The following is a 25,275-nucleotide window of genomic DNA, read 5'->3' on the forward strand; positions in this document are numbered from 1 at the left end:
TTATGTAATTTAAAAATTCAAAAATATTCACTAAATTGTTGCTAATATACAGAAATAGGAAGATGGATTCTCAAAGGTAAATCTTGTACTAAATTCTTCATGTGCACTGCAGCTGTTGTCATTGTGTATGGATTTATCAGTCACCTTTTTCTTTATTAGGACATTCCTTTCGTCAGTCAATCAACATGGATGCGATGTTGGATACCATCACATTTTTAGGAAAATTTCTATATTACTTTGTAGAATCTTTGGCTTACAAGATCATTCCCAGGGGGAAAAAGAACATAGCTGGAGAGATTGTACTTATAACAGGAGCTGGAAGTGGACTTGGAAGGCTATTGGCCTTGCATTTTGCCAGTCATGGAGCCATTTTAGTTCTATGGGACATTAATGAAGAAGGCAATATGGAAACATGTAGACTGGCCAAAGAAAAAGGTGACGTGAAAGTATTTGTTTATAAGTGTGACTGTAGCAACAGGCTAGAGGTCTACAGAGTTGCTGATCAGGTAAGCTAATTGATGTTCTTTTGCTTCTGTGCTCCCCCCAAATAATGCAGTTTTACTAAGACAGCAGGAGGAAAGCTTGTCATAAGATTTCCCGAAGATTTCTATGTGTCTCCTGCTTAATTCTGCATACCAGAAATTGGATTTTGTAACTTCCAAAGAAGCATAATCTCCAAAGCAGCAGCATAGCACAAAACAATGCAAGTGGGAATCTGATAAGCCTTCTGAACTCAATGTTGCTGAGCTGTTTAATTGAGTGACTCATTTACCATCAGGAGTTAATAGAAACTGGGTCTAGTCCTGGCCTTGCTGCTCATTGGTTGTGCAATTTTTACTAAGTTATTTGCCCTTTCTATGTCCCTGTTCCTTCATCCGTAAAATGAAAAATATGAGCCAAATTATCTTTAAGATTGTATCCAGCTTTAACTTAACTTTCTATGTTTTATTATTCTAGAGCTTATCCATTACCATCATGCACTGAAGATATAAAGAGTATGGAATCCAGAGTAAAAAAAAAATTAAATTAAAATATGCATTTAGCATATTTTGGGACCAAATTTCCTCTTAGACCTAACCTACTGACATTTATCTTAACTTCGCACTAAATATTGATAAATACTCTAAATAATAACTAACATTTACTGTGTAGTTACCATGTGCTCTAACAACAATGGGTAGGTTTTTGAGTAGTGTTTTAGCTCTATTACCTTGGGTAAGGTATGGTGAGGCCAGACACAGAGGAAGAGAAAGAAACATGACAGAGATTTTTCCATGTCTTTATTCTCAACAACCCCTGGGGAAAACACAGCACAGCACGTAGGTCCACTAAGGGAAGCACTGGAGGTAGTCATGCGTCAGAGAGAGAGGGGAACCATGGTGAAGCGCCTTCATTGGGGTTTCCACACAAAGGAATGAACAAGACAAGATAAACAGGTTTGGGACTGGCTAATTTGAATAGCTTTGTGAGACTCTGGAAAACAAGGTCTGTCCCTGGTTGTCTGCACCTAGCCCAGAGTGTGAGAATGCAATAAGAGAAGCGGTTGGACATGCGGACTTAATTGTCTGCTCAAGAAAGGGAAATGACCAGCCTCTAGCCAGAGCCTCAAAACTGGTTAAAGACAACACGAAAAGAAGAAAGAGAGGGAGGGGGGCAGAGAGAGAGAGAGAGAGAGAGAGAGAGAGAGACAAGGGAAGAAGAGAGAAAGAGAGGGAGGGAGGAAGGGAGGGAGGGAAGGAGGAAGGAAGGAAGGAAGAAAGGAAGGAAGGAAAATGAAACTCACTATACCACAGTTACTATTCTAATCACTTTATACACATAGTAATATCATCAACCCTATTTACAAATGAGAAAACCACGGAAGAGAGTGAAAATGTAATTTGACCCCAAAATCATAAAACTAGTGATTGACAGAACCAAGCTTCCAACCCAGGTGGCAGCCAAAATCAGCTCTCTTATCCGCTACACTAAGATCCAAAAGGGTGTGTACAGTTTGAGAGCAGACTCCTCCAAAAGATGTTCCTTTCCTTTGATAATCTAACTCCCATATTTACCGATCCATTCAAAAAATATTGACTGAATCCCTACTCTGTAACACTTAGCTTCTGAATCAACCTCTTGGCCCTTTTCCTTCCTTTTCTTGTACTTCTTTTATATTTTTGGGTCTCATAGGATTTGTTTATTATAATTCATCATGGGCCACCCCTTCGGGTCCCCTCCCACTATAGGAGTTTTTATGTCCTCTCAATAAATCGTGCTTTCTAAAAATATAGAAATAAAAGAATAATAATTCATCGCTAGCTAATGAGAATATGGGCATTATAGATCTCTGGGTATATTTTAGCACCAAGCAAGTGGAGTCAGTTAGTCCTCATTTTGCAAAAGGGAAGGACATGGGGAAGAAAAAGGTTCACAGATAAATATCTTTAGGGTGAGCTCCAGAAAGTAGTCTATCTAGCAAAGGCTCTAGTCCCAGCACCACTAACTAGCCAAATTGCAATAAAGTGAGTACTGTCATTTTCTCCATTTCACTAATAATGAAGCAGGCAGAGTTTAGGAATTTATCAAGGTCATAGAGCAGGTGACTGAGTGATGGAGCTGAATTATGAACCATTGCTAGCATCAGAGCCCATGCTGCATTCCCAAAGGGCCATCAGCAAAAGTGTGCACAATGGAAAGACCCATTCATAATCCTCTTCCTTTGATCAAAAGTACTATAGTCTCTTGTCCTCTCCTTCTCACCACCTTCAACAAATCTTTTTCTTTTGGTTAAAGTTTTCTTGCTATTGAGTAGAAAACCAGGCTAAAACCATAACCTAAAATTATCTTTTCATCATTGGAATGCATCTCAAACTCTTCTTCCTTTCCATGGTCCTATAAATTGAATTTTTCCCAGATAACTACTTTATCTGCTTTTTTCTTTAATTTCAATTATTTATCAGTTTCCAAGAAACCCAAATATCAGGATTAGACTTTACCTACAAGAATTTCAACAAACTACAGGCATTACCCAAATCCTTGAAATATGTGGAGAGTCAAATAGCAATAACAACACTCTAAAGGGACACAGTAATGAACTTCTCAAAATTACATTGAGATAGCATTTTTATATTGTTAGAAATGTCAGTATACCAATACATTGTGTTAGTTAGAATAGCCAGTTTCACAATTTATTCTCAAATGTTCAGGTTCAATCCATTGTTATATTTATTTGTGTATGAGTTATATTTATTTGTGTATTTATTTATATTTATTTGTGTATGGTATATTTATTTGTGTATATTTATTTGCATATGCATGAGATTTGTTTGTTACAACAATAATCATTTTGGCTAGAGAGAGTACTAAATTTTGATGAAAACAGTTTTGGTGTGTGAATCCAAGCAGGGTATGAATCACTGTTGTTCTTCTCAAAAACTGTGGGTCTTTGGTCAAGACCTTAATTTCTCAGAACCTCTGTTTCTTCATCTGTAAACTAGGATGATAACGCCTTCCTAAACTGCCTGTTAGAGTTGCAGTGAAAATTAAATCTTATGAGCTAGATAAAATTCCTCTGGTTCCAAGGCCTCTAAGGCTCAGAGATTCTCCTTGTTTATATAACAGCAACTACCAAGCTTTTCTTAAGTATTCAGGAACATTTTAAGCCTAAGAGCCCACTTTCTTCTTGGGCCCATGTCCTGCTCTCATTGTCTAAGGCTGAGTGCTTGCTCACACCGATTCGCCCACCAAACCAGTGGGATGTTCTTCCTTAAAAGTTAGCCTCTGGGGGTTTTTTCCTCTCCAGTTAGAGGCGTCTCATCTCTCAGCCCAACATGAGCTCAACACTATTACCTATTCCTTTCATAGCAGTCTACTACATCAGCAGCAATATTCACCTAATACCTCCAAATCTTGCTACCTGGCAGGCTCAGCATTGAACATAGCAGCGCATGGACCAAGAATTAGAAAATCAAGTCAGGGCAGACAATGCTTCTCATCTGGAAACAAAGAAACAGACTGTCACGTCAGCCAAAAGATCGAGTTCAGGACCAAAAAAAAAAAAAGTCTTCAAATCATGCTTTACCTCTAGGACAGCTTGATCAATGCCACCTACAAATTGGGACAAAATGATAAAAAGAGAGAACCCTCTAGTATTTCCTGGAGCATGCTCTTCTCTGAGCAGAGCTTGTGGTATATTGTGAATTGTGCAAGCAAGTGAGGTGCAAGCAAGTTTAGGAGGGAAGCATGAAGAAAAACAATGAGGACTTCAGAGGCACAGAAGCAGCAGCACAGCTGTGGGACTCGGGGAAACATGAGTCACAGAGAGTAATTAGGTTTGAGGCAGCCTTTTGGACAGAAGTGCACAGAAGTCAATGGATCTGGACCAAAAAAAAGAAGTCTATGGGCAGTGGATCAAACACATCCTGTTTGGATGTCTTCATGCCAAGCACTGGCTAGACCTTAGGGTCTAGACCATAGAAGAGCAGGGGAGATGGCATCTACAGAAGTAATCCTCAGATGCCCACTGCTCGTAGGGGGAAACCTAACTGCCATCTGAATAGGCCAGAGACATGTAGGGAAACTGTCACTCGGATTCACTGGCATTGGTACCCCTGGAAAGAGTATTAACATAACGTAAATAGGAGGTAAAGAAAATATTTTGCAGCTCATCTCCACACAAAAATTGAGTTTCTTTTTTTAAAAACTGCCAAATCCAAGTGTTTTTTAAAACATACCTCATCATAAATTACCTTAAAACTGAATTTCTATATGCAAGTTAAAAAAATATCTAGCTTTAAAGAAACTACCTGAAAGAAATTAGGAAAAAAATGTGATTTGGGAAAATAAATATCAAAATGCAACACCTCTATTGAATTAGTGTCTGTCTCACTTCTGACCAGGTCAGAAAAGAAGTTGGTGATGTGACCATCCTCATTAACAATGCTGGCGTTGTGACAGGAAAGCTCTTCCTCAATATTCCAGATCACATGGTGGAAAGATCATTTCTGGTAAATGCTCTCTCTCATTTCTGGGTAAGTCTTCTTTGTTTATCATCTTCTTTCACTGGTGAGTAGGAAGATATCACAGAGTCCTATAAACACCTGTTCATGTATTCATCTGTAAACACACCATTTGGGGGTTTTCCCCTGATGGAGTCCCATCCTCGCCAGGTTTCGCCCTGCCACACTTGTCTGTGCTTTTCCTGACCAAGCCCTCTTCCACATTCTCAGGGAAATTCTCCTCTCTCCAGCCACTCACAGTTTGGGCTCCAGACTTTTTAGACTGTTCAGAGATCTTCCTACCAAAATACAAACTGAGAGTGTGACAGCAATTATGCAAGAGAGATTGAATTTGTTCAGGAGTCAAAGAAGAGCTTGTGCAGAGACCAGGGCTATTTTTAGGTGTTGGTTTATGTGCATGCACGACTGGGCATCGTAACAAAGAAAACAAAAGCAGGAGAAACCACAATAGCCACCACTAATTGAGTGCTGTTCTCAGTGCTTTAGCTACACATGCGGCCATCGAGTCATTTTCATTCTCATTCTACAAATAAGGAAACTGTGTTCCAAAGTATGGAAATGAATTCCCCCAAATCAGGCCACTGGCAAGTGGTGGCCCAAGCTTACAGAAGGAAGAGGAGGGTGGGAGGGAAGACTCCTTACAGAAGGAGAATGAGTGAATTTATACTCAGGAATGTCTTCCCCAAGGCCTGGAGTAACCACTCCAGGCTACACAGCGCTGCCCCGTAGAACTGTCTTTGATGATGAAAATGTTCTTCATCTGTGCTTCCCTAGATGCTAGCTTCTACTCATTTGTAGCTATTGAGCAACAGACACATAGTTAACGGGACTGAGGCACTTTTAACTTTATGCCACATAATTCATTGAAATACATATTTAAATAGCCACACGAGCCTAGAGGCTACCACGCTGGTCAGTGCAGTGTCACTCCAGAAAGTGGATAAGAGGCAGAAGGAGACTTGAGTTACCAGAGGCATTTCTGCGGGGAGAGCTTAGACTGGTGATGTGAGGAACAGCAACGGATGAGGCCTGAAGGAGGTACAGGTGGCTGAAACTAGAGCCTTGGAAGACGTAGGGAAGGAGAAACAGGCAGGGCCCTGGTATCTTCAAAAGTGGAAACTTGGAATGGGCTTGTTTTAGGTGTCTCCTGGTTTCTCCCTCTTTCCACTTAACAACTTTCTCTCCACAGACCTCAGAACTATTTTCTTGATCTTTCTTGATCATTGGGAAGCCAGTGAGAACCCCCACTGGAGCCCAACAAGCTTATTTTAATCAAAACTTATTGAGTGCCTAATACAGTTTTTGACATATGATAGGGATTCCACAACACTTATGAAAACCACTGATTTCCTTTTCTGTACCACCCCACCCCAAAACTTTTCCTCTTAGAAAGGGAAAATGCCTTATTTGTAAATGGAGCTAGGGCACACCCATTTCTATTCACATCACAAATCTAAAAGCATTCCTAATTCCTGTCTTTCTCTCAATACCAGCACCCTTGGCGCTCCCTGCAAAATATGCCCAAGGGCACGCCTCTCCTCCTGCTGTCACCCCTGGTTCAAGCCATTCTCATCTCTTGCCAACAGCTCCTCAAGGCTTCCGTAATGAACAATGGAGTCTTCTAGCCTCTCTTCATATGACAGCAAGGCAATCTTTTCAACACATTAATCACATCATCTCACTGCCTTGCTCAGAAATATTCAGGGGTTTCCAAGCACACTTAGGATAACCAACGTACAGCTCCCCGCCGTGGCCTGTGAGCCCCGGCATGACGTGGCAACACCATCTCCTGTCTCTCTTCCACCTCTCCTTTTCTTTAATTTCTGCTCACTTTCTATTATTCCAAGCATCCTGATTAAATCCCAGAGCACATCAAGCTCTTTCTCATCTGAAGGTCTATGCACAAGCTGTTTTCTCTCTGACAAGAATTTTTTGTGTGTGACTCATTCAGTAGCTCCTTCTCATTCGTGTACTCTGAATTTGTACCTTTATGTGGTGTGTCCTGTTGTTTAACTTAAATCATGTACACAGTTAACAGTAAGAGATATTAACAAACACACAGAAACCTCCTTGATGCATGTCAGCAAATCTGGAGACAGATGATTCTGAACAACTGCTATATAATCAGAAAATCAACTTCCATCTGAAGATTATGGAAGAATCTTCATTCATCTTTAGAATTACAGATATTTTTTCAAAATGTTTCTATAGCTCATATTAACTCGTCTACTCCAAGACTATGAAACCAAACTCAAGAAACATGTCTCCACCAGGTTTTCCCCGCAGTACTTCTAGTGAGAGATTTCCTTTTCTTCTTGAAATCACCTAAATCTGCCAAGGTTTCTGAACTGCCAAAAAGTGACCTCTCTTACTACTTGTCAAGCTGGGAAGATAAATGTGAACCATAAAACAGGTATCAGTCAAGTTTTCTGGGGAGGACACTTGGTAGGCATTGGTTCCACATAAGAATGACATTATTCCTAAAGAGTTGGCTTGTCATACATGATCAATAAAACTTTTTTTTTAGTTGTAGTCTCACTCTGTCACCCAGGTTGGAGTGTAGTGGCATACTCACGGTTACTGCAACCTCGACCTGCTGGGCTCAGGCAATCCTTCCGCCTCAGCCTTTCAAGTAGCTGGCACCACAGGCTTGTGACATCACGCCTGGCTAATTTTTTGATTTATTGTAGAGACGAGGTCTCGCCATGTTGCTCGGGCTGGTCTTGAACCCCTGAGCTCAGGCAATCCTCTCGCTTCTGCCTCCCAAAGTGCTGGGATTACAGGCTTAAGCCACTGCCCCAGCCAAAACTTATTATGAAATATGATACCCCTATGTTCTGGCTGCATTATCAAGCTCTTCAAATACATCCTGGTTTTTAAAAAGGCCTGGTTCTTACAAAGCATATGCAAATAGGTACATCACCGTGAAAAATGAAGGATCTCAGAAACTCATTTTAATGGAATCTATATACTGCCTCAAGTAGATATGTGAACAAAGGCATTAATGTCTTTTGTATTATCTGTAAAATGGTTTGATAGTTTATGGATGTATGGTAACTAGAATAAGTTAAATTTTATTCCATATATTTTTCCAAGCTTAACTCACTGTGAAAACTTTCATCTTAATTTCAAGTACTAGAATTATCATTATTCTTATATTCCTCTGATGAGTCATTCAGTTTATATCTAAACTAAGATACCCCATAAGATATTTTTCCCTGAATCCGGAGGGTATCAATTGGATTAAGATAGCACTCAAATAGAGTTTCATTCCAGCTTGCTAAGTACAGCTTCCTAAAGAGAAGATTAGAAATAGATCAAGGAGAAAGAAAAAGGACTTTCTCACATGCCCACAGAAAACAGTTTTGACTACATTAAATTTCCCTCTTTGATTCTATGATTCTTTGATTCTGCTTGACCTTCATCAGAGTCTGCTTTTACTCAGCCATCTGCTTCTGTACAGAACAGGTTCTATGGGCCTGATTCAGTCCCAAGTGTGGCTTTACAAGGACTTCCTCGCAGTGGCTCACATAAGAATGCCTGTACCAGTGAACCAATGAGTCAATCTTTGGCAGGATCCAAGCCACATGGCAACTCTTTTCTTTTCTTCTTTTTTTTTTCTTTTTTCTTTTTGGGTCAGGATCTTACTCTGTCACCCAGGCTAGAGTGCAGTGGCATAATCTTAGCTCACTGCAGTCTCAACCTCCCAGGCTCAAGCAGTCCTCCAGCCTCAACCTCCCAGGCTCAAGCAATCCTCCTGCCTCAAGCAATCCTCTATCCCCTGAGTAGCTGAGACTACAGGCATGCCACTACCACACCTGGTTCACATTGTGATTTTCAATGTGTTCTTCTATCTATACCATGTCTTCAAAAGACACAATTTTTGACGTGTAGTATCAGAAGCCTTTGGGCAAGAAGAGGGAGTTCGGAAACATTCTATTAACGATAAAATAGAATGGCTCTAATTAATGTATGTCAATAATCAAAAATATCAAATTAGAGAAAGTTAAAACTGCTATTAGGGTGTAAGACATAACTGTTTTCTAAGGAAAACAGTTAATAATTTTAGTGAGCGCACTGAGAAATCCCCAATGTCCTTCTATCTATCCTGGCAAGTATGCAATCTCTGATGAAGCATATTTGGATTAATAAATTCACCCCCAGAAAAGGTTGAATTTCTCCTTTGGATTTAAAAGTTTTTCCCCACATTTCCTCAGGGCAGCTCCTAAAATAGGGCTCAGCTAATTAAAAAATATGGAGCATACCAAATATTCTTTATTGTTTCTAGCATCCTTGTTGCTGTTGATTGCCATGTCATGAATTTCAAACTGAGGGAACAGACTTTGGGTGCTTTGGTAACCTAAAAAAGTGGTGAGACTCCTCTGAGCAGATAACTACTCACTCTGATCATTTTTTGCTAATTTCACCAGTGTTCAGTTATTGAAAGATTGCTGTAGGCCACTACTTTCTCTCCCTTACTTTGGGGAGTTTCACTGCCCAACCCCTGGAATTCATTATAAAAGTAGCACTGACACACATCTTCGGCTTCATTCCTTCTTGAGAGTTCCATAAACTTTCAGATACCAGTAGTGGTGTTTAGCTGAATCTCTACACTCAGCCTTCCGGTCCTTATACCTCAGTGGATCTACTATACGATCACATGAGAGGTGCTCTCTCGGGCTCCAACTGGATCATTCACTTTTATGCTGAAAGACAATACTCAGCTTTTAATTTTTGAAAGACAAAGATGTTGTAACCACAAGACACAGATGTATAAGTTGCTGCTGTGCTTGGACATGAGATGTCAAAAGAGGTCAATTGTCTGCAAATAAGCAGAAACTCACCGATCAGCTTAGCTGTACTGGAACAAGGTTTGTGAGACATATAAGATCTTGAAAACAAAAGTGCTATTCATTGATGCAGTCTCTGCTTGCTGTTCTACTGGGTCTTTGTAGAGCACATCTTGGCAGACTTTCCAAAATTCTACATGCACAATCCTGACTTTGTTGACATTTTAAATCTCATAGAAATTGATGAGCATTGTCAAGGTTTGATTGAAACTAATTTATGGGAGAACGAGCAGTTGACAAGATAATAATATGAAAAACTTGAATTTACATAGTCAGTGGAAAAAGGAATGCTGAAATAAGATTGTTTTACTGTTACCTCTGGACTTACCTTTCTTTTTTTTTTTTGAGTTGGGGGGTCTCACTCTATCATTCACGTTGCAGTACAGCAGCATGAACATAGCTCACCGCAGCCTCAACCTCCTGGAGTCAGGCAATCCTGTACCTAGCAAAATGTTTTTTTTATTTTTGTAGAGGCAGAATCTTGCTATGTTGCCCAGGCTGGTCTTAAACTCCTGGACTCAGGTAATCCTCTTGCCTCAGCATCTCAAAGTGCTGGGATTACAGGTATGAGCCACCATGCCTGGCCCCAGGATTATCTTTTCTATTAGACAAAAAAATCAAACTAATTATTTTTCTGTATGCCAACCTCTAATTTTACAAGACTGTGAAATATCTAGATCCTAATAATTTCTAGTCAAACAAACTTACATTGTCCAAGAGAGTTAGACGACAAGGAGACACTTATTAGAAAATGCTACAGCATGATGAAAGTCATTCAATCATCTCTTTGTCTTATTTACATGATAAATATTTATGAAAGAGGCTTAAATAAAAGAGTCCAGTATTGGAGAACAGGAGAATGAAAAAGTGCCCTGAAAGAACCTAAAAGGTGCATGGGTAAGGGACCTAGAACTTTTTTGTGTCACGGGGACTTGGAACACAGAATTAACATCTTGCTTGAGGATGAATGAGTGAAGTTAACCAGAATGACTAAGAATGTATCTAAGTCATGGTAGACAATTCTAAGACAAATGTTTACCTTGCATTGAAATTTACCTTCCTCAAGCAATTTTTCCAATTCTGCCAAATCATCAGGGTGAGGGCAAATCTTGTATGTGGTAAAGCTAGTATGGTAAATGCAATTAAATTTATTTTTTATAATTTGATTTTATTATGGAGATGTGAGGTACAAGTCAAGATTAGATACATAAGCAGTCTACATGCAGGTAAAGACTGGGCCTCCAACTGGTCGTTGCTTCCCCTGGTTTAGGACCAAGTACTCTTTGTATCGTTATGTGCCTCCGCCACCACCACCGGCAGTGCTTCCCAACTGCCCACTCCTCATTTGTGCTACTGTAGTTAATGTTAGGTCCCACTTATGAGTGAGACCATGTGGTATTCAGTTCTTTGTTTCTGTGATAGATCACTAAGTATGATGGTCTCTAATTTCTTCCAGTTTATTGTGAAGTCCATGATTTTGTCTTTCTTTACGACTGCATAATATTCCATCGTATATATGTACCACATTTTCTTTATCTATTCACTCTCAATGAGCAGTAGGGTTGGTTCCATGTTTTTGCTATTATGAATAGTGAGGCAATAAACATGTGTGTACAGGTGTCTTTTTTTGTAGAATGATTTATACTCCTCTAGGTGTATTTCCAGAAGGGGGGGTTACTTACTGGATCATATGGAAGGTCAATTTCTAGTTCTTTTAGGAATCGCCACATTATTTTCCATAGAGTAGAACTAGTTTGCACTCCCAACAGTGTAGAAGCATTCCCTTCTCTCTGCACCCGCAGCAGCATCTGTTGTTTTTTATTTATTACTGATGGTCATCCTTACTGGAGTTAGGTGGTATCTCAATGTGGTTTTGATTTGCATTTCTCTGATGACTCATGAAGCTAAGCATTTGTTGGTTTCTTGTACCTCATCTTTTGAGAAGTATCTGTTCATGTCCTTTGCCCACTTTTTAATAAGGCTCTTTTTTGTTTTTGTTTTTGTTTTTACTTTTGTCATGTTTGAGTTCCTTGTATATCCTGGATGTTAGGCCCTTGTCAGACACATAATTAGCAAAATTTTTTCTCATTCTTTGGGTTGTCTCCCCACTCTCTTAATGATTTCTTTTGCTGTGCAGAAGCTTTTCAGTTTGATGAGGTACCACTTGTCTATCATAGCTTTTTTGGCATTCGCTTTTTGGGGATTTGATCAAAAATTGGTTGCCAACTCCGATTTGCATAAATGTGTATTCTGTGGTTTTTTTTCTAGGATTCTTATAGTTTGAGGTTTTACATTCAGGTCTTTGATCCATTTAGAGTTGGTTTTTGTATCTGGTGATATAGGGGACCAGTCTCATTCTTCTACATGTGGTCAGTCAGTTTTCCCAGCGCCATTTGCTAAATAAAGTTTCCTTTACCCAGTGTTTGTTATCAATGGTTTTGACAAAGATTAGTTGGTTGAGAAATCAAGTTTTTGCTTCTGGAATCTCTGTCGTTTCATTTGTCTATATGCCTATTCTTGTACCAGCACCAGGTTGTTTTGATTATTGTATCCTTACAGTAAAGTTTAAAGTCTAGAAGTATGATACCTCCTTCTTTGTTCCTTTTGCTGAGGATTGTTTTGACTATTCCTACTCTTTTTGTTTTCTTATAAATTTCTGTATTGTCATTTCCAGGTCAGAGAAGAATGATGTTGATAATTTGATGGGTATTGCATTGACTCTGTAGATTGCCTTGGGTAAGATGAACATCTTGACAATATTGATTCTTCCAATCCATGTGCAAAGGATATTTTTCCATTTTTTGTCATCTTTGATTTCTTTGAGCAGTGTTTTGTAGTTCTTGTTGTAAAGGTCTTTCACTTCTCTGATTAGGTAAATGCCAAGGTATTTCATTTTTGTGTGTGTGGCTATTGCGAATGGGATTGTGATTTTTATTTGATTCTCTGTCTGCTTGCTGCTGGTACATAGAAATGCAACTGTCTTTTTTAGGTGTTGAAGCAACTGTCTTGTGTATGCTGATTTTGTGCCCCAAAATTTTACCAAAGTCATGTATCAGTGCAAGGAGGTTTTTGAAAGATTCACTTGGGTTTTCAAAGTTTAGGATCTTATAGTCCACAAAGAAGGATAGTTTAACTTTCTGTTTACCCAATTGAATACCCCTGATTTCCTTCTCTTGTCTGATAATGCAATTAAATTTAAATACAAGTTGCTGGACACTACATGGAAGAATACAGCATACTAGAAAAACTAGGTTTTAGAATTTTTAGCCAATCATAAATATAAAATGTCCATTTGATTTAATTAGTATAGCTTACTTCAAAGGAAAAAGAAATCAAATAATATTTTATAGATTAACACATAATAAACTCTAATTTCCTTAAAAAGAGTGACTATATGGGACCTACTTTTGCACTGCCACAAAACTTGGCATACGTGTTCAATCAATATATGTTAAGTGAATCAGTAAATTCATCAAATACTTACTATGCAAATAAAGTAATAAATGAGTGAAATACTAACTCAATGTATTTATACCTTCCAGACTTGTAAGACCTTCCTTCCTGCCATGATTAAAAATAACCATGGTCACTTGGTCTGTATTTCAAGTGTAGCAGGATTAACGGGTACTAATAGACTGTCAGGTGAGTACTTTGTTTCACTATGTGCCTTTGTATTCCCCAGTACACAGAACTCCAAAATTAGGACTCTTTCAAGGTAGACAGAAGCTCTTCCTGCATCAAGGCCAAATCTCTGGAACATTTGGCTCTGTTTGTAATACCAGCATTCCCTTCCATTTCCATAATGAGGGATATTCTCCTCTTTAGATAATGAAGAAGAAGAAGAAGCCACCTATTGACCCAGTGGTCTTCTTGGGTTAAGTGTAATTGAAATGATTTCCAACTTTTTGTTGGGTATAGAGTGTGGAGATATGAAAGTAATGTGTTAGCCACATTAATGACTTTAAAAGTGATCCTCTATTCCCAAGGACAAGCCAGAGAAAGGAAAGGGAAGTTCTGTTTTTAAAATAATTCTAAGAACTAACTTGTCAAACTCTATTACTAATAGCTCCTCACTTTGTTTCAGATTATTCTGCAAGTAAGTTTGCAGCCTTTGGCTTGGCTGAGTCGCTCTTTCTTGAATTAACTATGAGAAAGAAAACTGACATCAAAACCACCATAATTTGTCCATATTTCATCAAAACTGGAATGTTTAAGGGCTGTCAAACCAAGTAAGTGACCCATTACAGTAATCTTTGCTCTTATAATTGCTCTTATAATAATCTTCCAATACATGTTATCATCGGATCATTTTGAAGCTTTGAAATATGAACAGTAAAATAAAAAATGAAATTTGAATGTCTAATTTATTAAAAGAAAAAATTGCAATATGTATACAATTTATACATTTATTCAATTTAAAAATAATAGAGTTATGAATGTTAGGGTGTGGTAAAAAAAAAAACAAAACTTAAACCTAACATACTAATTCAAATATTGAAATATAACAAGGGATTTGGTAGTGATAACTTTTTTAAATATTTAGCATTGTAGTATTGAGAATAATTTTTTTCCTAAAAAGTATATTAAGGTACAAATAGCCTCTCAAATAAAATATTTCATGAGACTGATTAGTATAATGGAGTAATACTGCATTTTGGCATAAATTTGGCTAGGACATTCCAAACTAAGATGTTAATAAAATATGAGAGCTTTTGCATAGGGAGCCAATCAGCAAAGTATATTGAAAAGTGTAAACTAGATATGAAGACAAGTGTAGTGATTATAATTGTTAAAAGTGGAGTAGGGGACTGACATGATCTAAATGATGTGCATCAGTTAAATTTGTAGGAAAAAGAGACTGCCAATAAAAAAGGCTGGCTAAAAGGCAATTAAACTTCGTACTTAGAGAAACTATAAAATTAAATGAAAAGTTCTAAAACAGTTAGTGAAGAGTTGACAGAATATAGAGGAGAAAGTTCTTTCCCAGAGACATCTACTAAGCTGATCAAAACTATCAAAGAAAGTCATTCCAAAACTCTGGAGATTGGTCAAAGGGCATAAGTTGAGAAGCATTTATTCAACAAAATCTATGGAAATTCAATAAGAACACTAGAAAGCCATAGCATTAGGGTTAGGGACCAAGCCTCTTCTTTTGTGGGATAACTGTTTTAGCAGACTTGGGAACCAACTGGCAGTTCCCACCTCCCTCCAGCTCTCTGGGATGGAAGGGCATTTGTGAGTAGTTTGTCAGCAGGTGACATTGGCAGATCCCATTTTCAGCAGTTCCATGCAGTAGAAGGCCTATATTGAGTGAATGACCTCAACTAGACAGTGTTTGTCCCTTCACTCTTACATTAAGTAGGGATGATTCAGAGAGGTGCTGTCAATGATTCGATCAGTTCCTCATCCTAGAACAGCTCTTTGTTATGAAACAACTCCAGTAAGCTCAGCAGTCAAGTGACAGGTCTCATCTTCCCCAACTTCCTAAGGCAAAAGACTTGGTTTAGGTAGATTTACCAAGCAGTTAATATCATCAGATTCCATCCTCCCAAGCATGGGCTGTGGAAGATCCATATAGGGTGGTAGCAACAGCTGGTTGGTAGACCTAGTTCCTACCATTCCCTCCTCCAACCTTCACATCTTGAACCATAGGGACAATATTGATAAAGCAGCCAGTGAAGAGTGAGTTTCGTATCACCCCCACCTCCTGATCCATAACACAGAGGTTCTTCCTGGTGAGAGTCAAAGTCAACCTCAAAAATTGGCATTTCTCCACCCCTTCCAGGGGACTTGGCTTTAATTGAATAAGACCATGAATTGGAATACAAAAAGAACAGCACAACATAAGTCTAGTAAATTGTGTAAGTTAAGAACTAGGTTTGATATGAATAGAAGCAAATCAACCAGAAGCTTAACCAGGAAATCAACAAAAGAGAAAGTAAATGATTGCCTGGCTAAAGCCACAGTCATCCCTGTCAGTCAGAAAGATGACATGCATGCCCAAGACTACATCCGCTGAGGAATGATATCAAAGCTACACATTGACAGTAGAAAGAGAAGATAGACTTCACTGAACTAGTCCAGTCAAGTCACTAAATTAATAAATCAGTAAATAAGCAAACAATCATAACAACAAGCCTTATGGAAGAGTGTTATCCAGAGTTCCTAAAATATATTATCAGTAATGTCTACTTTTCCACAAAAAACTATAACACATGCAAAGAAACAGGAAAGTATGGCCCATACATTAGAAAAAAAATAGGTAATAAAAATTACTTTTATGAGGACCCAGATGTTGGACTCTGCAAACAAACTTCAAGGTACTATTGTAAATATGTTAAATGGCCAAAAAGAATTCAAGTTTAAAATAAAAAGAAAGTATAATGAAAATTCTCTTCAAATCTCAAAAGATATAAAAAGTATTTTTTAAAATGTAAATTTGGAATAGGAAATTTGAGAAAAAAAAGATTCATTAGAACAACCCAATAGTTGATTTGAGCTGAATGAAGAAAGACTAAGTGAACTTGAAGACAGATGGATAGAGATTATGCAGTCAGAAAAAAAGAGGGAAAACCAAATCAAGAAAAAAACGGAGCCTCAGAGAAATTTGGAACGCTTTAAACACATAAATATATATGTGAGAAAAGTAACATAAAGAGAGGATACAAGAAATGAGTAGGAAAAAGTAATCAAAGAAACAATGGCTAAAAACTTTCTAAATTTGCTGCAAAACATTAATTTACATCAAGAATCTCAATGAACTCTAAGTAAGATGAACACAAGAGGTTCCACACTCTAACATACCATAATCAAAATGTTGAAAGACAAAAATGGAGATACAAGCTTGAAAACAGCAAGAGAAAAAGTGTTTTATTGTGTACAAAAGACGCCAACTGTGATTAACAGCTGACTCCTCAATAGAAACAGTGGAAACCAAATGGCAGTGAGATGGCATTCAAAGTTCATGGCGGGGGGAGCTTGCCAGTATCAACCAAGAATCTTATATCCAGCAAAATTATCTTTCAAAAATAAAGGCAAAAATGGAAGAAAATCAAAACAAAGAATGTGTTGTTTAGCACTTTACAAGAAATACTAAAGAAGTTATTTAGGAGAAAAGCAAGTGACTCTAAAGAGTAATCTGAATCCGTATAAATAAAACAAAATAATAGTAAAGGCAATAAAGTAGGTAATTTTTTAAACAGTGTAAATGCATATTTCTTCTTTTTTCTCTCACTTTATTTTAATGCAATTGCATACATAGTATGTACATAATAGTATTGTTGGACCTACAACATATAGAAATGCAGCATTTTGACAATAAGCGTGCAAAGGAGGTAGGTGGGAACAAAGCCATATTGGTGTAAGTAAATGGCACTTAATGGCAATGAAGAGAACCAGAGATGGACAAGGTTGATATCATACACTTTACAAATATATTTTGGCTCTCCTTAATTCTTTCAATTTCTTTGAGACATAACATTTATAAAATAATGACTGCAGTAATGTATTATTGGATTTAGAACATAAACACATAATATATATAACAATATTATACATAATAGCATAAAGGTAGAAGAGGTGATACAGCTGTATAGGAGTAAAGTTTCTATATCTCAATGGAATTAGCAGAGTATACATCTGAAGCTAATTCTGATGGGTTGAAACACATATTGTTGTATGCCCTAGAAAAACCACTGAGAAAATAACTTCAAAAATATAATTTTAAAAATTATTAAAGGCTGCCTCTGTGATCAAAAGGACATAGAATACTATAGATATCTATAGAACACTCCATCCAACAACAGCAGAGTAGATATCTTCTGAAGCACAAGTAGAACATTCTCTGGGATAGACTATATGCTGAGCCATAAAACAAACATTAATAAATTTTTTAAAGGAGTAAAATCATAAAAAAGCATGTTTGCCAAGCAAAATGAAATAAAATTAGAAATCAAAAACAGAAGAAAACCTGAGAAATTTGCAAATATGTGGAATACAACATATCAAAATGTATGGGAATACATTTAAAGCAGTGCTTAAATTTTTATAGCTGTAAATGACCACATTAAAAATAAGAAAAATATGAAATAAATAATGAATATTTTGCTTTAAGAAACTATTTAAAAGAGCACACTAAATCCAAATCAAGAAGAAATAATAATAATTGTAGCAGAAATAAAATAGACAGTGGGAAACTAGAGAAAAACAATGAAACCAAAATTTGTTTCTTTGAAAAGACCAACAAAATTAATAAAACTTTAGCTAGACTTACCAAGGGGGGAAAAGGAGACTCAGACTACTAAAATTAAGAATATAATATGGGACATCAGCTTTTTAAAAAATATCATAAGGAAATACTATGAAAAATTGCACGCCAAGAAACTAGATAACTTAGTTGAAAAGGAATAATTTATAGAGAGACACAAACTAACAAAACTGACTCAAAAAGGAAAAAAATTATGAATAGACTTAGAGATATTACATTCATAAATGAAAAAATTTCTCACGGTCAGGCTCCGTGACTCAGCCTGTAATCCCAGCACTTTGGAAGGCCAAGGTGAGTGGACTGCCTGAGCCCTCAGGTTCGAAACTAGCCCCAGCAGCTTGGCGAGACCTCATCTCTATAATAAATCAAAAACTAGCCAGGCATGGTATCGCGTGCCTGTAGTTCCAGCTACTTGGAAGGCTGAGGCAGAAGAATTGCAAGAGCCCAGCAGGTTGATGCCGGGGTGGCTGTGAGCGTGCCACCACCCTGGGCGACAGAGTGAGACTCCACCTCAAAAAAAAAAAAAAAATTTCTCACTAAAAAAAGCCCAGGTACAAAGATGGCTTCAAGGATAATTCTGTCAAACATTTGAAGAAATATTTCAAAAGCTATTCCAAAAAAAATAGAGGAGGACTAAATACTTCTCAAGCCACTCTATAAGAGCAATATTACCTTGATACCAAAACTAGACAGATATCACAAGAAAATAAAACTAAAGATCAATACCACTCATGAATATGAATACAAACATCTCCAATAAAATACTAACAAATGAAATTCAGCAACAGATTATGATAATACATCATTATCAAATGGAAATTATCCCGAAAATACAAAGTTGAATTAATATTTTTTTAAATGTAATACACTATATCAGTAGAAAAAAAAATAGCTGCCTTATCATCTCAATACACATGGAAAAAGCATTTGACAAAATCTAACAACCTATCATGATAAGAACATTAAGAAACTAGAAACAGAAGGGAACTTCACAACCTAATAAGTAACATCTATGAAAAACCCAAAGCTAACATTATATTTAATGGTAAAGAACTGAATACTTTTCTTCCTAAGATCAAGAACAAGACAAGGCTGTCTATCCTCGTTACTCTGATTCAACTCCTTTTCAGCAGAACATTTAGGCAAAATATAAACTAAAACATATGCATTTAGAAATAATGAAGTAAAACTATCTTTATTATCAGATGGAATGATCTTATATATAGCAAATCCTGAGGAATATACACACACACAATTATATCTACAAAATCAATTTTGCAAGGTTCCAGAACCAATATGCAAAGGCAATAAACAAAAATCAATTGTAGTTTTGTACACTTGTAATGAACAATCCAAAATGAAATAGAAAGCAAATCCACTTAACAGCAGCATCAAAAATAACAAAATACTGACATAAATATAACAAGAAAGTGCAAAACTTATACTATGAAAATCTCAAAACATCTTTGAAAGAGATTAAAGAAGATTTGAATAAATGGAAAGAAATCCCAAGTTCATAGATTGGAGAACTTAATATTGTTCAGATGCCAGTACTCCCCAGATTGATCTACGAATTCAGTGCAATTCCTATCAGGATTCTAGTTGCCCTTCTTTTTCTGCAGAACTTGAAAAGTGGACTTTAAAGTTTAATGGAACGCAAGAAACAAGAAAGTGAAAGCCATCTTTATAAAACTTCCCTATTTCAACTTAATCGAGCTTAATCAAGACTGTGATACTAGCATAGGGATAGACATATAAATCAATGGAATAAAATTTTACATTTATGCTTGAGTGATTTTAAACAGGGGTACCAATACAATTCAAAGGGGGAAATAACACTCTTTCCAACAAATACTGCTGGGACAACCATATGCATATGCAAAAGAGAGAAGTTGTATCTCAACTCCTACATCAGGTACAAAAATTAACTTTAAATGAATAAAACTGTGAAAGGAAAATGGCATAAATTTCCAAATGGTGTAAAATACTACAATCTGGTATTAGCCAATTATTTGTTAGCTATGACATCAAAATACAAGAAACAATAGCAGAAGATGAATAAATTGGATTCATCAAAATTTAAAACCCCTGTGTTTAAAGGACTTTTTTCCTGCAAATTGTATGGTTTATAAGGGAATAATATCCACAATATATTTAAAAATTCTTAATGACTCAACAATTTTTTAAAAACCCGATTTTTAAAGTTGGCAAAAGATCTGAATATGTAAAAGATCTGAAATAGGCAAAATATGAAATAAAAGCTATTCACATTGGAAAGAAATAAGTACAATTTCTCCATAAAAGATATACCAGTGGTCAATGTGCACATAAGAAGATGCCCAACATCATTAATCATTGGGGAGATGCAAATTAAAGCCACAATACGAAATTTTACTTTACACTCCCTAGGTTATTATACTCAAATAGACAATAACTAGTGTTAACGAGAATGTGGATAAATTAGAACCTTTATACATTGCTGGTGAGATTGTGAAATGTTGCAGCCACTTTGGAAAACAGTTTGACTATTCTTCAAAAAGGTAAACATAAAGTTACCATATTTCCACTCCTAGGTATATACCCAAGAGAAATTAATATGAAAACTTGTACACAAATGTTCATAGCAGAATTATGCATAATATCCAAAAGGTAGAAACAACCCAAATGTTTCCAAGTGGTGAATGAATAAACAAAATGTGATTTATCCATATAATTAAATATTATTCAACTATAAAAAGGAATGGAATTCTGCTACCAAGTTGATATGCCTTGAAAACATGATTTTAAATGGAAGAAGCCAGACACAAAAGGCCACATATTGTATTATTCCATTTAAGCAAAATGTCTAGAGTAAGCAAATCTATAGAGACAGAAAGTAGATTATTGGTTGCCAAACATTGTAGGAAGAGTCAACAGAAATGACTGCTAATAGGTGTGAGGTTTAGGGAGGGTGATTAAAATGTTCTGGAATTAGATAGTGATGAATTTTCTGAATATACCAAAAGTCACTACATTGTACATTTTAAAGAATAAATATTATGGTATATGACATATTGCAATAAAGCTTTTATTTAAAAAGCACAATGAATTACTCTTCACATCAACTAGGCTATAATTTAAAAAGACAGACAATAAAAAGAATACGTAAAGATACAGAGAAATTGGAACCTTCATATATGGTTGGTAGTATTCTGAATTGGTGCAACTGTTTTTGAAAAATAGTTTAAGAGTTCCTTAAAATCTTAAACATAGAGTTCTCACATGGTCCACCAATTCCACTTAGGTAAATACACAAGAGAAATGAAAACACATGTTCCCACAAAACTTGTAAACAAATTTTCATACAATATTATTCAAAACAACTAAAAAGTGAAAACAATCCAAATATCCATCCACTAATTCATGGTTAACCAAAATGTGGCTTATAATAATACAATAATATTACAATAATATCATTATAATAATGTGTAATAGAAGTGTGTATGCAAAAATTTAGCCAAAAAATATCGATGAAAGCATTCTGTGACTGGTAATTGACTATATGAAATTTATAACAAAATATTTTAAATATTTTATTAGTAATAATAAATCATGTACTATGCATGTTTTATATCTGTAATATTTATAATAAACTTACATATATGTATATATACTGTGTATTGGATATACATTTTAAATTACTTTCTTCTTGGTTTCTAGCATTATTATTGAATAATGATACATAAGTAAGTGCTATTAAAAGCTAGATTGTCAAGATCACAGAAAGAATGTGACCAGCCAGCATGAGAGAGCATGGTAGCCAGTGAAGGCAATGATGTTAAATGACTTTTATGCACTCAGAACCCCTAGGTACAGAAAATCTAAAAAAAAAGGCTTCAGAAAAAGAAAGATTAACAATCCCAAAATGGAAGAGAATAAAACAATGATCTGTGGATTCTATTTTAAAATAAATGGTAGAGCCCTTTATGCTATAATTCTAAGGAACTTTTAGAAGAATAAAATACAAAGATGAATTACCAATATTTAATTATGGGAAATTAGTCAGATTCCAAAAATCAACTGAGATAAAAAGAATTTTTAGGGAGTGTGGTTCAAATAATTAAGAAGAATAATATAAAATTTAATTTTTTTATTTTATTTGAAATTGTGGGGTACAGTTAAGGGTCAGGTATACAGATATGCATTGTGCAGTTACCCTTGTTGATGAGGTGTGCCCTCCCCCGTCCCCAGACAGATATTGACTACCGCTAATCCCACCTCCCTTCCTCTCCCTGACCCCCCCACCATAGTTTCCTGCCACTGTCAATCCTTTTCTTAACATAAAATTTTAAAATTTCCAAGTAGTAACTTATGGGATCTTAATTTATATTTTAATCCATTTCAACTCCTGTTGAGTTCATAATCAATTTCTGCTTAATGCTGTTTCAATGGTCTGCCTAAAATGATGCGTTACATATGCTCAAGAGATTTATTTTTTTTGGTAAGATAATTTTTACAATTTTGCTTATTACTATTATACAATTATTTGATTTGAGGGAGGAAGAAAGATACAAAAAAAATCTAAAAGGAATGGCTTCTGTATATCCAAGCCATCACATAGTAGAAAATCAACAAAAGCAAGAAGTCTACTCTAGAAAATTAAATATATTTGCACTGGTCCCAGTATTGGTCATGAAAGAAAACACATGGTAATCCCCAAGCTTTAAATTTTATTCTACTATTTACAACTATTTGTTATAATTTCATATCTGAAATTTAATAATCAACGTTCATAATGACAGTAAAAAGTACCATTCTGCTAATGTTACTTTTTGCTATTACTATTCCAGGTATCCACTTCTGTTACCATTACTGGAGCAGGAGTATGTGGCCAAAAGAGTTTTTGATGCTATTTTAGAGGAACAAGTTTATGTAATGATACCCAAATTTATATATTTCGCATTGATTCTTAAACAGTAAGTTAATAACGATCTCACTATCATTTTGTTATTTATGAACAAATTTTCTATGTATTGCTCCCATTTGTGTCTAGAAAGAAGCTTCCTTTTTTTTTTTTTTTTTTTTTGGATGACAAGAGAAAAGAAGAATGTTAATAGTGTAAGGACAATTTGTAGGACTGTTGCTAGCTGTATCTTGGTTAAGACATTGACCAAATGTAGCAGCTATTTTAGACCTTACAGAGCACAGATTGTTTCAACACAGAAACAAATAGCACACAAACTACCTAGAGTTTTGTGTTTGTTTGTTTGTTGTTTTTGGTTTGGTCAACTATTGAGTTTGACTCATATAGATTCCTCCTTGTTTTGTTTTATTTTGTTTTTTGTTTTTTATTTTAAATATCTGGGATACAATTCAGATCTAGGTATACAGATGTTCATTATGCAGGTACCCTTGTTGATTTGAAAGCAAGAGACAAAAAACCCAAGTGTGATGCCAAAAATATATTAAGGGTATTTGGCAAGTTCTTCATTTCATTTAGTAAAAGAGCTCCTGCAAGGCTGTAGCTTGGTGGCTCCTTTAACAAAGCAAAAGGCCCATGCTATGGGTTCCAGGGTATTTGTGGATGGTTCCTATCTAGTCCGACATCTAACATTTGTGGAGTACCTACTATGTGCCAGCTACTGCGCTGGCAGCTTTGCATGCTTTTTTTTTTTTTTTTTTTTTGAGTTAGAGTCTCACTCCGTCGCCCAGCCTGGCACGCTCACAGCCAACCCAGGGTCGACCTGCTGGGCTCCGGCGATCCTTCCGCCTCAGCCTTCCATGTAGCCAGAACGACAGACGCGCGCTACCACGCCTGGCTAATTTATTGATGCATTCTAGCGACCAGGTCTCCCCAAGTTGCCCGGGCTGGTCTCGAACCCACGGGCTCAGGCAATCCACGCGCCTGGGCCTCCCAAAGGGCTGGGATAACAGGCTGAGCCACCGAGCCCTGCGGCTTTTTTTTTTTTTTTTTTTTTAATCACTTAGAGAGTCTGAAGTTTAAAGGGGCTATGTAATTGTTGCTAGGGTTAAACAACGAATACATTCCATAACGAAGTTTCCCATTTAATTACAGACATGCATCTCTTGCTTTTAGGGATACCCCTGCCCTGCTATAAGTCCTAGCAAAATAGAAAGTGCCATCAGAGAGTCACTATTATAAAACCATGTTCATGGTCAAAATACTGTATTTATTACTTGTATGTATTCAGCATACTTTTGCTTCAACCTTGGCTGCCCTGATTGCTCGGAGGTCCAAGTCCCTCATTGTGTCATCCCATGCCATCTCATAACACCTGCCCTCTTTTGGAGCACTCACCACACGGGAAGTCACATGCTAGCTTACAGACTCCCTGAGGACAGAACACATTGTCTGAATTGTTTCCTGCTCCATTCCTTGGCTTAGGACAGTGTCTAATATAGTAGAAGTACGCAATGGACTTTTGCAAAAGTGAGTGGAGCAGAGCGAAGCTAAAGATACAGTCTCTCGTCCTCAAGGAACCGAAGTAGCCCAAGGTTCTTCACCTGGGATGCTCCTTGGAATTACCTGGGGAATATTTAAAACGACTTATTCCTGAGCCCAGCTCCCCAGAGATTCTGCTTTAATGAGTCTGCTTTTCTTTCTTGTTTTGTGCTACGGTCTGTTAGTCTAGTAAGTGAGAACAGACGTCGCCTTTCCACAGAACTCCGTGAGGATGACACATGGCGAAATGGTGGCCTGGACAAGGGTGCGTTTCAAAGGTCCCAGGTATAGTCAGGGTTGAGAACCCTCAGTTTGTTGAGGATGTTGATGGCATTCAGGTGTGACACTGTACTTACTTCTCTGCCGAACCTGCCCGTCAAACAGTGTTTTGAATTTGGTGTGATTGGCACTTAATCTTTGCGACGTAGTTTCTTTGACTCCGCTTAAAGGACCTTTTTTTCCCTCCAGAATAATATCGCCAAAAATGATGATTGCCCTTGGTGAGTACCTTGGAGCGGACACTTGCATGTCTTCTTTCCAGGGGAGAGAGAACGCCAATGAACTTCAGGCTGAAACCGAAGCACCGGTAGCTCAAGCCGCCAATGTGGGAACCGAATAAAAAGTGTTTATGTGAAGCCGGGCTCGGTGGCTCAGCCTGTCATCCCGCGCCTTTGGGAGGCTGAGGTGAGTGGATGGCCTGAGCCCGCGGGTTCGAGA

At 36.9% G+C, this 25,275-nt stretch overlaps 1 protein-coding gene across 1 annotated transcript; it reads left to right on the forward strand.

Annotated features, from left to right (window-relative positions):
- The first annotated feature begins 185 nt into the window (after positions 1-185).
- Positions 186-25,177, forward strand: LOC103251246 (short chain dehydrogenase/reductase family 16C member 5). The gene is made up of 6 exons (XM_008049828.1): positions 186-506; positions 4,881-5,012; positions 13,393-13,492; positions 13,935-14,079; positions 22,946-23,071; positions 25,027-25,177. Exons 1-6 carry the CDS (start codon positions 186-188, stop codon positions 25,175-25,177), a joined length of 975 nt encoding a protein of 324 aa, XP_008048019.1.
- Positions 25,178-25,275: the final 98 nt, after the last annotated feature.

This window comes from Carlito syrichta, unplaced genomic scaffold (assembly GCF_000164805.1).
Source record: "Carlito syrichta isolate Samal-C Ts95f unplaced genomic scaffold, Tarsius_syrichta-2.0.1 Scaffold138016, whole genome shotgun sequence".
NCBI classification, from domain to species: domain Eukaryota; kingdom Metazoa; phylum Chordata; class Mammalia; order Primates; family Tarsiidae; genus Carlito; species Carlito syrichta.